This window comes from Arvicola amphibius, chromosome 9 (assembly GCF_903992535.2).
Source record: "Arvicola amphibius chromosome 9, mArvAmp1.2, whole genome shotgun sequence".
NCBI classification, from domain to species: Eukaryota; Metazoa; Chordata; class Mammalia; order Rodentia; family Cricetidae; genus Arvicola; species Arvicola amphibius.
In genome coordinates, this window is record NC_052055.2 from 121,465,814 (window position 1) to 121,480,268 (window position 14,455).

Genomic DNA, 14,455 nt, shown 5'->3' on the forward strand with positions numbered 1-14,455 from the left:
CTGAGCCCTCAGCTGACTATAGAGAGCCCTGGCCAAGGCTGAACCAACCACAGCTTGATGGAACCAGACGAATCAACTCAAATATTCCCAAGTTCCCAAGATAACAAAGAATTGTTTGCTGTGAGCCACAAGCCTTATACAGCAAAAGCACACTGAAGGAGCACTAGAGAAACTCATGGGCGTATGTCCCATCCAATCAGGAACCCAGTCTGTGGAGCTCCGGGGAGGCCTGTGGAGCTCCGGGGAGGCCTGTGGAGCTCCGGGGAGGCCTGTGGGTCTTTTGGAAAGCCACTGTCCACTCTGTAGAAAGCTTATGAAGTCATGCCTCGTCTCCCTTCCATCATGGGATTCACCCCCAAATATCCCAGCAGCATATAAATTATTCATTGCGATAACTTCTTCCTGTATGGGCAGCTGGGTGACCTCATCCACACCTGGGGCCCTGGCATGAAAGCATTTATTCAGCCAAACCTTTGATCTTACAGTCAAATCTACATAAAGCTAGTCTTCTACAATTACCCTATTGACAGGACTTATTGACAGGAAAGAAGCCCTGAGCAGGAGGCACTGAGCAGAGAGACAGCAGGTCTGCTCTCACTGATAAACAGGTCTGAGTGGCCCTGAATTCTCCAGCAGCAGGCTCAGGAAGGTGTAACCCGCTGGCCTTTGCTCTGCCCTCACAAGCTATTGATATTCTGTGCTTACCTTCTCCTTTCATTTGACACAAGGTCCTTAGTCTAGGAAATTAACTGTGTGCCCCTTTACCCCTAAGATATGCAGGAACAAAACTTGGGTTGCTAAAGTAACCCCAGAGTCCTTCTCACCTGGGGGCCAGCAGATACAGCACCAGGATGCTTAGCCAGGGGATAAGCTGCATCCTAATCCTCCAGTATCTGCCAGGGAGCTTCACAGCCACGACCCTTCTGAGACAGACTGTGCCCACCATATCAGTCTTTTATCTATCCTGTTAGCCCTAAGAAATGCATGCTCGGTATCATTGTTATTTACCTGAGAATTGTTAACTATGTGCCTACGGGCATATGAACTGGAAACCTGGTGGGATGGGAAAACCAGTGAGCAGCATCAAAAGAGAAACACTGAACAGGGAGCGTCAAGAGACCTATCGAGAGAGCATAGAAAGAATAAATGGGACCTGATGAAAAGACTTAGGTGAGCTAATTTTGTTTACCTTCAGACCTTACTAGTCAGGGTTTCAGCTGCTATAGCGATCCTTTTGAATCCTGAGAGGTTTGATGGGGCTTAACCCCAACATAAGCTGTTTTTTTTTTTTTTTATGTTTTTAGGCAGTCTACCCAGGGGCTGTTCCCCCGAGAAGGGAAAATGCGTGTCTTCTCCATGATGACATCACGGCACAACTCCTCCGATGGCCTCACAGTCCCATCAGGCCCGTAAGTGCCATTTTCCTATTTGTTTTATAGACAAAGGGACTGAAGCTAAACAGGGCTCTGCTTCACCACAGGTCAGACAGCCGACAGATGACAGAGCTAGGATTCGAACCCGGCACTCTGAAACCAGTGTTGTCCATCATACCTAGTCGGTCTGTCATTCTCTGTCCCTCGATGTGGTCACCAAACATTTTCAGGTCTTCCTCCATGCCCCCTCTGTGGCCACTGGAATGTGCACAGCCTCATGACCAGTGGAAACTCAGTGGGGTGGGGAACACAGCCACAGTCCCCTTCCCTGGTTAATACTCAGAATACGCTGGGGTCTGGGAGTCCCTGAGAAGCTGTGGTTCCTCCTCCGTCCAGGATTTGAAGGGGCATGTGGTGTAACAAAGTGCCCGGGCCGGCATGACGGTTCAGCAGGTAAAGGCACATGTTGCTATGCCTGACAACCCGAGTTCAACCTGGGATCCACATGGTGGAAGGAGAGAGCTAACTCTTCCTAGCAGTTGTCCTCTGACATATATGTACTGTGGCATGGCATGTGCGCACACATACAAACACACACACGCGTAATAGAAATGTAAAGTACCAGTGCCCTGATGGTAGGCGTTATCAGGGTTCTCTAGAGGTACAGGCCATTAGACTACGTGCAGACACGCAGTATGAGATGCCTATACCAGCCTGCCTCTGCTTCCGAGGGCTGGATTAAAGCCGTGCGCCCCATGCCTGGTTTAAACCCATCATTCTGAAGGCTCTGAGTCCAGGATGAGGCGAGCCCCACGGGATGCAGCCTCTGTAAGGCCTGGGGTAGGCGGTGGCCTGTCACAGCCAGAGCTCCTGTGACAACAGGCCTAGCACCAAACAGAAGGCCAGAAAGGACAGGCTCCCGCAGCTCCCACACAGGCACCTCCCACACCGGCACCTCCCACACCGGCCCACACCCTAAAAGACCGCACTGTTCCCAATAGGAGGGACTGGGGGAGATTCTTAAACCCCAGCTGGAGGACTGGAGGGATGGCTCAGTGGTTAGAGGAGTACTTGATGCTCTTGCAGAGGACCCGGGGTTCCCAGCACCTGAATGATTGTTCACAATCACCTTTCACTGTAGTTCCAATTACACAGACACACACGCGCACACACACACACACCCCGCAGCACCTATGTCTCCCCAGGAAACGATGGGCTCCACATTCAGGTTTTAAAAGGCGTTTGGGGGATGACTTGGGGAATCAAAGTAAGAACTGGGGTCCAGAGTCCTCAGAACCCAAGCAAATGCCAGTGGGCAAAGCAGCTGCCCGTCCTTCCAGCCTTGAAGGCAGAGACGGAGGAGGGAGGGATCCCCAGCATGAACTGGCTGGTGAGGCCAGCCAATCAGTGAGCAGACTTCACTGAGACATCCCACCTTGGTGGACAAGATGGAGGAGGTTGAGCCTGACACCAAGCGTGGGCCTCCACCTGCACAAGCACACACATGTACACAAACGCGCACATGTGCTCACACGCCTGGAAACATGCATACACACACACACACACCACACAAAAAACAGAAAAAGAAAAACAGGTTTGAAGAGCAGCAACAGAAGGAGGGTTTCAGTCTCCCAAACACAAAAGTGGGGTGCCTTTGGGAGACTCGCCCATGCTGTGCCATGGCCCAGGCGGAGGTCCTTATGAACAAACAGCACCTCCACCCAGGCCCTGGGAGGCAATGGACAGACGCTTGCTTCCAGAAGCCTCACGCTTCCCTCCCGTATGCATTTATTGGTTCTCCTTAACATTACTCCCCGTTTTTAAAGTAGGAATGGCTGGGACGGCAGGCTGAGGGTCGGGACCCCAAGTCCTGGGGACACTGCAAGCTGACTATGACTTTGCAGGCCTGGATCTGGACTTCCTCCTCGGGGTGGATGACCAGGGAAAGCAGTCGGTCGGCCAGTCTGGACTCATCCCCAAAGAGGGCTTCGTGCAGGGACTGCTCGTTGTAATGCCATTTCACTGCTCGGTAGTGGCTTGAGTTCCGGCCCTCACTCAGCCGCTCAGCAAACACCAGCACCTCCAACAGCAGACTCCCCGGCTGTGAGGACTGGAAGAGGTTCAGGAAGTTGGAATGCACCTGTGTTGGGGGCGGGAGAGAACCGTGAGCTCCGGCCTGTCCTAAACTCTGCACTCGAGTGGTTTCCTAAGATTAATTTTAAGACTCGGTGTATGAGGCTGGAGAGAGGGGCTTGGCCATTAAGAGCTCTGACTTCCCTTGCAGAGGACCAGTATTGGATTCTCAGGACCCACACATGGGTGGCTCACAACTCTCTGTAGCTCCTGTTCCAGGACTGCTGACGCCCTCTGTTGGCCTCCACAGGCACTGCACACAGGTGATGCACAGACACACATGCAAACACCCATGCGCATTCAAAAATAATTTTAAAAAAATCTACCCAGTGAACACAATCCTCCCAACATCCACATGGACATCCTGTCAGCCCCTCTCCATCTCTTTTTCACCTGGCAGTTGAGAATGTCATAGAGAAGGTCATTCTTCTGCGCCAGGTAACTCAGCAGGCGGACAGCTTGTACCTGAATAAGGAAGAGCAGGAGAGGGCCGGTGGGTCTGGGCCTCAGCAGGGGTGGCTTGAACCTCTGCTCTTCCCTCTAGGTGCTGCTCCGCGGCCCTGATGGGCAGGCACCTGTGCCAGGACAGAGTCCGACTGCATGATCTCCATCAGGGCGGGCATCACCCGCCGCAGCTGTGGGTGCACGAAGTCAGGGAGCGGGAGGTTGTTGAGAAGGCGAAGGCCAGCTACATGCAGTTCCATGTCCCAGATGGTCGAGATCAGCTCCAGCACCTTGATGGAATGTTCCTGGGGTGGGGAGAAGGGTCTGCTTTCATATGGCGACCTCCCTAACACACCATGCTCCACATCACCCTTCATGACCCACCTGGGACCCAGTAGACAATGCTCCCTACCTTGAAAGGGAAGCACCGTGCACCTTGGTCAGCCAGGCCCACCTCATGTGGATTTTCCCCTTGCTAGTCTCCCTCTCGGTCTTCCTAAGCCTTCTGCCTAACACTCTCTTCTCTGCTTCACCCCCTTGGTAAGGTCACCAACCCACCCGTTAACCCCACTTTCTCCCTACCCCAAACCTGCTTCCTCGGTCCTGGCCGCTGGTCTCACATTCCCTCCCAGCCCCAACTTGCAGCATCCTCCAATTCTTTCTCTCTCTGTTCTCTCTCTCTCCCTCTCTCCACTCCCTGCCCCTTCCCTCCCCTCCTCTCTCACTCCCTTTCCCATCCCTCACAAATTTTTTTGGTTTTATCTTCAAACCCAGCAAAAGGGATTAGGGAGATGGCTTAGTGTGGTACCAGTGTGCCGGACCCGAGTTCAAACCCTGAAATGCACGTAAGGCAGAAAGAGAGAACCAATTCCACAAAGCTGTTGTCTGACCTCCACACATACACTGTGGCACTTGTGCACACACACGCACACATATGCACACACACACGCACAGACATTAACAATCATTTCTAAAGATCTAGTGAAAGGGCCAGTGAGCTGGCTCAGCAGGTAAAGGTGCTTGCTACCAAGCCTGAGAAACTGAATCTGATCTCCACGTTCCACGGGGTGGAAGGAGAGAACTGACCTCTGCAGGTTGTCCTCTGACCTCCACAGCTGTGCCCTGGCATGCGCATGCCTACATTCACACAATTAAAAAATAATTTGTATTTTTTTAAAAATGTCCCAAGCAAAACCAAACTGCTTCTTATCCATCCCCACTTCTAATACCGTCTTCCAAGCCCCCATCTCTGACCCAGATTTCTACAATGGTGTCCTGTCCCCCACCTTCCATCCTGCCCCCTGCATCTTGGTTCAGAACACTTGCAGACTGAGATCTGTGCCCCCCTCTCCCCTGCACTGGCCACTCACTAGGTAAAAAGCTGCTCCGTCCCCATCCCACTGGCTCTGCTCCAGGCTCCCGATCTTCAACCCTCTCTTCCTATCTTTGTTAGCAAGGGGCTCATGACAAAGGGCCCTGGGGTGTTCCTTGAACATACCAGCTAGTTGCCTGCCTGAGGAGGCTCACACAGGCTGTTCCCGCTGTCAAGCATGCTTTTCCTCATCCTGCAGGGCTTTCCCACATCCTGCCATGCTTTGCTGAAATGTCACCTCAGAAGGTCTTCCCTAACCACACGCCCCATCCCCCTTTTCCTTCCCTTCCATCTTCAAATTATACCACAGTTTAACAAAGATGATTCAAAAAACTGAAAGATGTTTTGGTAGCTTTTAGTTTGAGCCAATTTGAAATAAGGCTAAAGGGGGTTTGACTGTGTAACATTCCAAGCTGTCCTAGAACTCACTCTGTAGACCAGGCTGGCCTCGAACTCACAGAGATCCACCTGCCTCTGCCTCCCAAGTGCTGGGATTAAAGTTGTGCATCATCATTGCCCAGCAGAAATTGTGTAGCCCAGGTTGGCCTAGAACCTGTGATCCTCTTGCCTCCTCCTCCTTCAGCAAATCCTGCCGGTGTGCTCCACCACAGCCGGCTGATGTACCATTTCTATGAGCTATAAGTTTTCATTTCTCTGGGATAAAAACCTAGGAGCAGAGAAACTACCAGTTGATAGATGTGTGTTTAATGTTTTAAGAAACTACTAAATTGGCCGGGCAGTGACGGCACACACCTTTAATCCCAGCACTTGGGAGGCAGAGGCAGGCAGATCTTTGTGAGTTTGAGGCCAGCCTGTTCTACAGAACTAGTTCCAGGACAGCCAGGGCCACACAGAGAAACCCTGTCTCAAGAAAACAAAACAAAACAAAACAAAACAAAACAAAACAAAACAAAAGAAGCTACTGAGCTAAATTCCAGAATGACTGCTCTCCCATTTTATATTCATACCAACAATGTGGGCAACACCTAGTTTTGCTACATTTTGTAGCATTTGGTGTTGTTAACTAATTTTAAGATTTATGTATTTATGTATATGAATGTATCATTTTCGTGTCTGCATACTGGAAGAGGGCATCAGATCCCATGGGACTACAGTTATAGGTGGCTGTGAGCCATACCATGCTGAGGATTGAACTCAGGACCTCTGGAAGAGCAGCCAGTGCTCTTAACCTCTGACCCATCTCTCCAGCCTGTCAACTAATTCTTATTTTTAGCTATGCTTTTAATTTTGAAGGTTATGATTATAATTGTGTGGGTGGTGGTGGTGGTGTGGTGTACAGGGTTGGGTGGGAAGCACATAAGTGGAGGTCAGAGGACAGCCTGTGGGAACTGGCTCTCTCAGGTGGTCAGGTTCAGCAGGTACCCACCGTACTCCCTCATCAACCCTGTGTTTAAAATCTTGATGCATCTGTCATCAAACATGCAGTTTGTTGTTGTTTATTTCTGTACTAAAATGGGTCTCTTGTAGCCCAGGCTGGTCTAAAATATGCTAGTAGCTGAGGGTGACCTTGAACTCCTGACCTCCTTGCTCTACCTCCTGAGTGCTGGGGTCACAGCACGAGAACACACCTAGTTTATGATCTGGATGGAGCCCAGCTTCTCCCAAGCTAGGCCTGCACTCTGCCCACGGAGCCGCACCCACACATCCTATTTTTTCTTTTAAAGAGCATGTGTTTGATGTCACAAAGCCTCAGCATAGAGGCAACAAAAGATCACTTCTTCAAAACTGCACCCCACCCCCACATGACCTTCCTCACCCACTCCCCTTTTTCTCTCTTGAGACAAAAACTCATAGTGTAACACTGGTTGTCCTGGAACTCACTCTGTGGACCAGACTGATCTCAAACTCAGAGATCCGCCTGCCTCTGCCTCCCAGGTGCTGGGAATAAAGCCCTTCTTGATTTCCTCCACAAGCCTCACCTCAGAGGCACCGTGCACCTGACTGGGACCCCTGACTCACCCCGTTGGGATGTGTATCCCACAAGGACCAGCGTCCTTCTCTCTATCTTGGTTGTCCCATTCAGTGTCCCCGAGTCAGGATCAACAGACAAGCAGCTAGAGGGATTTTGAGTTGTGAGGATTAAGATATCGAACTGAGAATGGCTGTCAAACACAAGCCCAAGCTGGCCCTTCAGCAACAAGGCAAAGTCCCTGTGAAAGCAGGCATTCCCTGCCCGCCCCACTGCCTTCTGGGAGTGGAGGGCAGGTGAACGTCTGGGGCAGGGCCTCAGAAAGAAGGAAGAACAAGGTGCAGGAACGGAAAGAGAGGGCCTGAAACTTCCTTTTAAATGGCTGGGGTTAGGGCAAGGAGGAACGGCAAGAATGTCACAGCCAATGTCACATTCCTGCTCAGAGTTTCTAAGAGCACACTGGAGGCAGAGGCAGGCAGATCTCTGTGAGTTCGAGGCCAGCCTGGTCTACAAGAGCTACTTCCAGGACAGGCTCCAAAGCTGCAGAGAAACCCTGTCTCAAAAAACAAACAAAAAAGAGCAAAGTGGTCCAATTGAAAATGTAGGGTAGTGGGCAGTTAGGCTAGAGGCCCTCCAGCAAGCCTAGGTAGTTAGTATATCTGGTGATAGCTGGCCATGAGGAAGCAGGGGAACCCTCACCCTCCACCCCGTTCCCAGACTGCAGGGACCTGGAAAGCCTTTCTAAATAGAAAGGGTTCTGCCTTCCCAATACAGAGAGAGAGCAATACAGGCACATGCAACATAAAGGGCTGCAGCTGCCTGCGGGAACTGAACTCCGCTGGGTGGAGCCACAGGCTCTCTCATGGAAGCAGCTTGAGGTGGCCTGGGAGGACCAGAGCTTTCAGGCAACAGAGGAAGCTAAGGTGCTCCGTGAGTGGGTGGGGGGAGCACTACCAAGTGAAGACCTCAAGAAAACATTATTGTTTTAAAAATACTCTCAACTCTAGAGCCCCAGGCCAGAGGCCCTAACTCACAATCCTCTGACCTTAGGCCCCCTGAGCACTAGGGTTACAGAAGTACACCATGATGTCTCGGCCCAAGCTTTCGTTTGGAACGCATGTTTCCCAGGTAAGAAACAATTCTAGTTTGCCTTTTCTGTGTGTGTGGCAGTGATTAACACCATGGCTGAGAGAATGTAGGGGAGGGAAGGATAGGTCACACCTGGAGGCAGGGTACAAACCTGGAGACAAGACTACAACTACTACCTATTACTATGACTACGAGGGGCTAGGGAGACAGCTCAGCAGCTAAGAGCCCTGGCTGCTACTGCAGAGGGCTCTTAGAGGTTTGGTTCCTAGCACCTACATGGTGGCTCACAACCATCCATAACTCCAACGCCAGGATCTGATCCCTCTTCTGCTCTGAGTCACCAGGCATGGATACAGCACCCATAGATCCCTGGGGACGAATACTCATACATATAAAATAAATGTTTGTTTGTTTTTTTAAGAACCACAGAGGAACGGTGTGTTCTAGCTCACTCACTGGTTCATGTTTAGCTAAATTTCTTCTAGAGCCCAGGCGCACCTGCCTATGATGGTGTCACACACAGTGGGCTGGGCCTGCACACCAATCCTCAATCAGGACAGTCTCACAGAATTGCCCAGGGGCCAATCTGGGGGAGGTAACTTTTCAACTGAGGTTCTATCAAGTTGATAATAAAAGCTAACCCAGGACGGAAATGTTCAAGTTTGGAATATGCAAATGTTGACGAAGGGCGAGCCAACGGGACCATTCACGCAGGCCTGATGGCACTGTATCCTGGGATAACGCTGTGGAAATGCTGGACACCGCCTTGGACCAAGCCCTCCCTCTCTTGAGGGCTGATCTACAGCAGTGCTCCAGCGTAGCATGGAGGGTGTACACAGCATGCTCGTGGCATGTGGAGGTGCAGGAATTACCAGGGAAAGCTCAAACGTCCAACCGTGGGCAAACAGTAAGGTGGCCACAAAACAGATGGCTGAATATTGGCCACTATCCAAAGAAGGAAATAAAACGTCCAGGGGAGGATAAATCTTAGTCTTTTCAAGTGTTTGGGGCATGTGTGAAAGCAAACCACACAAGGATACAGACCGCATATGTGTGGTTTGAAACCAAAATGTCTCCTCCCTTGTTCCCAGTTGGCAGCTCCATTTTAGGAAGTGTGGAATCCTTAGGAGGTGGGGCCTCGCTGGAAGAAGTGGGTCACACGAGGCGGGTCTTTGAAGGGTCCATCTTGCTTCTGGTTCCTGTGTTTTTCTCTGCTTCCTGTATTCTATGCCACATACCCCCTCACACATACAAAAGATGTTGTCAGCAGGGCGGTGGTGGCGCGCGCCTTTAATTCCAGCACTTGGAGGCAGAGGCAGGCAGATCTCTGTGTGTTTGAGGCCAGTCTGGTCTACAGAGTGAGTTCCAGGACAGCTAGGGCTACACAGAGAAACCCTGCCTTGAAAACAGCCAATATGTGAGTATGAATTAAATATTTAAGTTTTTACTTCTTAAAGAATATATGATTATTGTGTGTGTGTAAGACTTGGAATACATGTGTGCCCCGGCTTGCATGTGGGGGTCAGAGGACGGCTTTTGGGGGTCAGTTCTCTCCATCCACTGGTTTCTAGGACTCAAACTCAGGTCAGCACCTTTACCCTCCCAGCTCTTAGCCATTTTAACTGGTGAAGAAGAGGCATTTTGCTAGAAAGCAATTTAGGGTCAAAGACCTTATATTTTAGAATTTACTTTTTGGGTTTTTGTTGTTTTTCGTTTTGTTTTATTTTATTTTTTTACTGAGTCATCAGACCATAGACCCTGGAATGGCCTTCACCTCCTGATTCTCCTGCCTCCACCTCTGCTGGCTTCTGGGGTCGGGAGGATCAAAGTCCAGGCCTCTTGCTTGTGAGGCCAGGACTCCCCCAGATGAGCTAGTTGGGTCCCCAGCTGCTGTTTGCTTTTTTTAAACATCCCTATGGTGAGCCCTTAGGTCACCAAAAAGACTAAACCAGGATTAGGGGACAGGCCTGACCTTGGCCTATTTCTCCTGTCTTCCGTCTGGCTGGTGTGGAGCTGTGACTTCTGTGTCCCTTCAGCTCCTTCTCCAGCCTAAGCGGGAAGGTGTGGAAACCCTAGCTGCACAGCCAGCCTGTCAGAAGGCAGACAACATCTAACGTTGAAATGAGAGGCCTCACCTGTGTGTTATGCACTGGTGTCTAAGAATAGGAGGGGCTTTCTGCTCTTTGGGGGGCGGGTGTCCAGTGTCATTCAGATGTGTGGAGATGAGTGTGCCTCCCTATGAGGCTTGTTTCTGGGTTAGAAACTCAGATTCAAACAAATTTACAGGACCCGACCCATTCACCCTATGCAAATCAAAGGACCCAGACCCTGGGGAACAGGCATCCTGGGACCCGGCATGCTCACCTGGATTTTGAGCCTGAACTTCCTGATTCCAGAGAAAGCTTTAAGAGCGTTCAGGGCTTGGATTTTGACGCTGTTGTCCTTGTCATCCAGCATCTCCCCCACCAGGCTGATGTCATCGGTACTACAAGCCGAGGCCTAGAGCATGTGAGGAGAGGCGGGAGAGACAGGAGAAGCGGGCGTCCTGGGCCCACTATCCCCCAAGTCTCTGAGACCGGACACCCCCACCCCACCTCTCCTCACCTCAGCCTCCAGCAGATACACGCAACGGGTGATGCTGTGTAGGATCATGCTTTTGGCATACTCGTCCTGTTTGCACTCCAGTGAGTTGAGGAGTCTTCGGATCTCTCCCGAGTCCCGCCCATGGCGCTCTCTCTCAATGGCCAGGCCTAGACAGCACCCAGGCCCACAGTTCAGGAGATGGGCTGGGAAGTGGGGGAGGGGGAGGAGGGAGCCGAGGGCAAAGGCTTCTCTAAAGTGAAGGCTTCGCTGTGCCCAGCCCTTCAGGCACTAGTGGCACTGACTGGGCTCTGCACGAGGACCATGACTCCTGTGCCCTCTGTCCTGACGCTCGCTCATTGGTTCACAACCACAACCTTCCCGGTGTGTAGCCGTGACAGGCTTGCTGGACACCCGGCAGATGACAACCAAGCATCTCCAAGAAGTCACCCTTTCCCTGATGGCACAAAAGTACCCCTATGGAGAGATGGCTCAGGGTTAAGGACACTGGCTGCTCTTCCAGAGGACTGGGGCTTGATTCCTAACACCCACATGGTGGCTCACAACCATCAATTTGTTTTTTTGTTTTTTTTTTTTTTTTTTTTTTGGTTTTTCGAGACAGGGTTTCCCTGTAGTTTCTAGAGCCTGTCCTGGAGCTAGCTCTTGTAGACCAGGCTGGCCTCGAACTCAGAGATCTGCCTGCCTCTGCCTCCCGAGTGCTGGGATTAAAGGCGTGCGCCACCACCGCCCGGCCCACAACCATCAATTTGATAGCCTCTTCTAGAGTCCTGGGCATTGCACGCGGGTGCTATACAGACATCCACGAAGGTAAACTCCCTAACACATAAAATAAAAATGTACCCTATGACCTAGTGGGAAGCTTAGGGCAGGAAGTCCCTGCTCTTCCTTCCCTCACCGGCACCAGGTCCTGGGGGAGAGCAAGAGATAAAGCTCTTGATCCCATTTCTAATACCTGGAGTGGAGGAAGCCAGAGTGGGCGATTCCTGGGGCCCAGCTCCATGGGTTCTGTTATTCAGGGACCCCCTCTCAACTATCTTCTATAGCAGGGCCTTGCCTCAGGTGCTGGGGAGGGGGAGGGAAACTGAGGCAGGCTGAGGAGAGAAAGAAGTGAGAGAGCAGCTTGAAGGAGTCACCTTTGGGCCTTCCCCCAGGGAAGGCCTTAGGAGCAGGTGCCTCCTGGGACAGAGCCCTCTCCCCAGGGACCGGACACTCACGGGCGATGCAGATGGGTGAGTTGGAGCAGAGGGGCGGATGACATTTTATGCCAGCCCTGATGGCCTTGTAGAGCAGGTAAATGGCCCCGGCACCTGTAGCTAGGCCCACAACGCTTTTGCGGAGGTCCAGTTGCTGCAGGCACTGGGGAATGGTCTTGCCCATGACTTCAGTGCTGCCCTGTGGTCTAGGTGGGAGCTAGGCCCAAGGCACCTGCAGAGAACATTCCGGAACCAGAACCCTGGCAGGGCTGAGAACCAGGGTACTAGAATTGGAGCCTAGGCAACAAAGGAAACCCGGGAGTTGATGGGGTTAAGGGTAGCCTTCAGGGAAGTAAGAGACCAGAGGACCTCCAAGGAGAGAGGACTCAGCTTTGGGAGGCTGCAGACTCCAGAGGTAGAAGGTGGCGGGGGCTCCAGTGGGGCTCAGAGGCTGTCCTTCCCGGCGCGGCAAGGCCATGGGCTCACCACTGCCTGTTTTATATCTCCCATCATTTACTTGTAGACAGGGTCTCATTGTGTAACCCTGGCTGACCTGGAACTCAGAGGTCTACCTGCCTCTGCCTCTCCTTGCTGGAGTTAGAGGTGTGTGACACCACACCCAGCTTCAGTGTTTTATGTATGTGTGTGTGCCGTACACACATGCATATGGTACCCAAGGAGTACCCAAAAGAAAGCACTAGATATACCGGAGCTGGAGTTACTGTTGTGAGTGGCCAGTTGTGAGTGCCAGTAACTAAACTTGGGTCCAAGTGCTCTTAACCCCTGAGCTGTCTCTCCTTGCCTTTAGTTTTTTGAGATGCGGTATCACCTAGCTCAGGCTGGCTCCCTTCTTACTATTTTGTTAAGGATGACCTTGGTTGACCCTCCTGCCTCTACCACCCAAGTGCTTGGTTACAGGTGTGCACCATCATGCCCAGACTGTTTGGTTGTGGGAGTGTATGGGAGGTGTGTGTGCATTCGTGAACATGTTTCTGTATGCACATGCAGGAATAAATGCCTGTGTGTTCGCATGCATATACGCTGGACAGATATTAATATCGGGCATATTCTTTAGCTTCTCCCCATCATATTTTATGTATCTGAATGCTTTCGTGTATGTATGTGCAGCCATGGAGATCAGGTCACCTGGCCCTGGAATTAGAGAGCACTGTGAGCCAGCATGTGGGTGCTGGGGGCTGAACCACCAATAGTCTTAACCAGGGAGCCATCTCTCCAGCCCCCATTCCTGGTTTTCAATTGTGTGCTTACATCTGTGTAATCAGAATCAGGTGCCTTCAGGGGCAAGAGGCCCCAGCTCTTCTTGCAGCTGGAATTACAGGTGGTTTTGAGCTGTCAGATGTGGGTGCCGAGAACTGAACCTGGGTCCTCTGCAAGAACAGTATGCACCTTATTGTTCTCAGACAGACCTGGGGTTCACTGACTTGACTCGACCAGGTGTTCAACAAGCCCCAGGGAGCCTCTCGTCCCCACCTCCCCAGTGCTGAGATTACAGGCACACACTACTGTGCCTGGGTTTTTAAATATTTATTTATTATGTATACAATATTCTGTCTCTGTGTGTATGACTGCAGGCCAGAAGAGGGCACCAGACCTCATTACAGATGGTTGTGAGCCACCATGTGGTTGCTGGGAATTGAACTCAGGACCTTTGGAAGAGCAGGCAATGCTTTTAACCTCTGAGCCATCTCTCCAGCCCCCTGTGCCTGAATTTTTAATGTGGGTACTGGGGATCAAATTCAGGCCCTTGTGTTTGTATGATAAGTGCTCTACCCACTGAACCATCTTTCCAGCTCCTGTTTTTAATTAGCATACATATTTGTTGTTTAAATTGAGGGGTTGCACTATGACATCTTCACACATGTGGGCTGTGTATGTTGATCTCATTCATATATTTTTCCAGTTCCTTTTTCTTTGAGCCAAGTTGGAGCAGCCGGCGGGTGGTTCGGTCCAGTGCCTTTTGTTCCACTAGAGGGCAGCAGAGGCCTACTTCTGGGCTTGGGCCTTTGGGTTTGGGGAAGCTCAACTTCCAAGACCATCTGTTGATCTCCAGTATGGATGTTCTGCCTGAGTGGCAGGTTGTTTCTCAAACAGGGTTTCCTCTTCCCACCCGGGCTTGAAAATGACGGGTGGACACCTTAGAAAGAATCGTCCCGCCCAGCTTCCGATTGCAGTCCTGGAGTCTGCCTCCCTGAGGAAGTCTCAAGGGTGCTAGTCTTTGTGTGACTTGCATCCAGCGTAGCGGCCTGCACTTAGTAGGTCTCTAAGCCATGATGTCATAGCTTAGAGACATAGGCACAGC

General features: G+C 51.3%; 1 protein-coding gene across 3 annotated transcripts; it reads right to left on the bottom strand.

Moving 5' to 3' along the window:
• Positions 1–3,180: 3,180 nt before the first annotated feature.
• On the bottom strand, positions 3,181–12,319 carry Armc12 (armadillo repeat containing 12). 3 transcript variants are annotated; one of them, XM_038343941.1, is made up of 6 exons: positions 12,157–12,319; positions 10,946–11,091; positions 10,706–10,840; positions 4,082–4,255; positions 3,900–3,971; positions 3,181–3,483 (listed from the first exon to the last, which is right to left on the bottom strand). In XM_038343941.1, exons 1-6 carry the CDS (start codon positions 12,317–12,319, stop codon positions 3,181–3,183), a joined length of 993 nt encoding a protein of 330 aa, XP_038199869.1. The 3 variants fall into 3 exon arrangements, with proteins under 3 accessions (XP_038199869.1, XP_038199867.1, XP_038199866.1); XM_038343939.1 differs by having other exon boundaries at positions 3,181–3,513; XM_038343938.1 differs by having other exon boundaries at positions 3,181–3,513; positions 12,076–12,319.
• Between the last annotated feature and the right edge of the window lie 2,136 nt (positions 12,320–14,455).

What these genes read in the sequence shown, in the direction of transcription:
- Armc12 (XM_038343938.1), bottom strand. Translation starts at nt 12,319, where the DNA reads ATGGGCAAGACCATTCCCCAGTGCCTGCAGCAACTGGACCTCCGCAAA. An exon ending in TGTATCTGCTGGAGGCTGAG is followed by an intron (nt 10,841 to 10,945) that starts GTGAGGAGAGGT and finishes CACATGCTCTAG; the next exon opens with GCCTCGGCTTGTAGTACCGA. An exon ending in AGTTCAGGCTCAAAATCCAG is followed by an intron (nt 4,256 to 10,705) that starts GTGAGCATGCCG and finishes TCCCCACCCCAG; the next exon opens with GAACATTCCATCAAGGTGCT.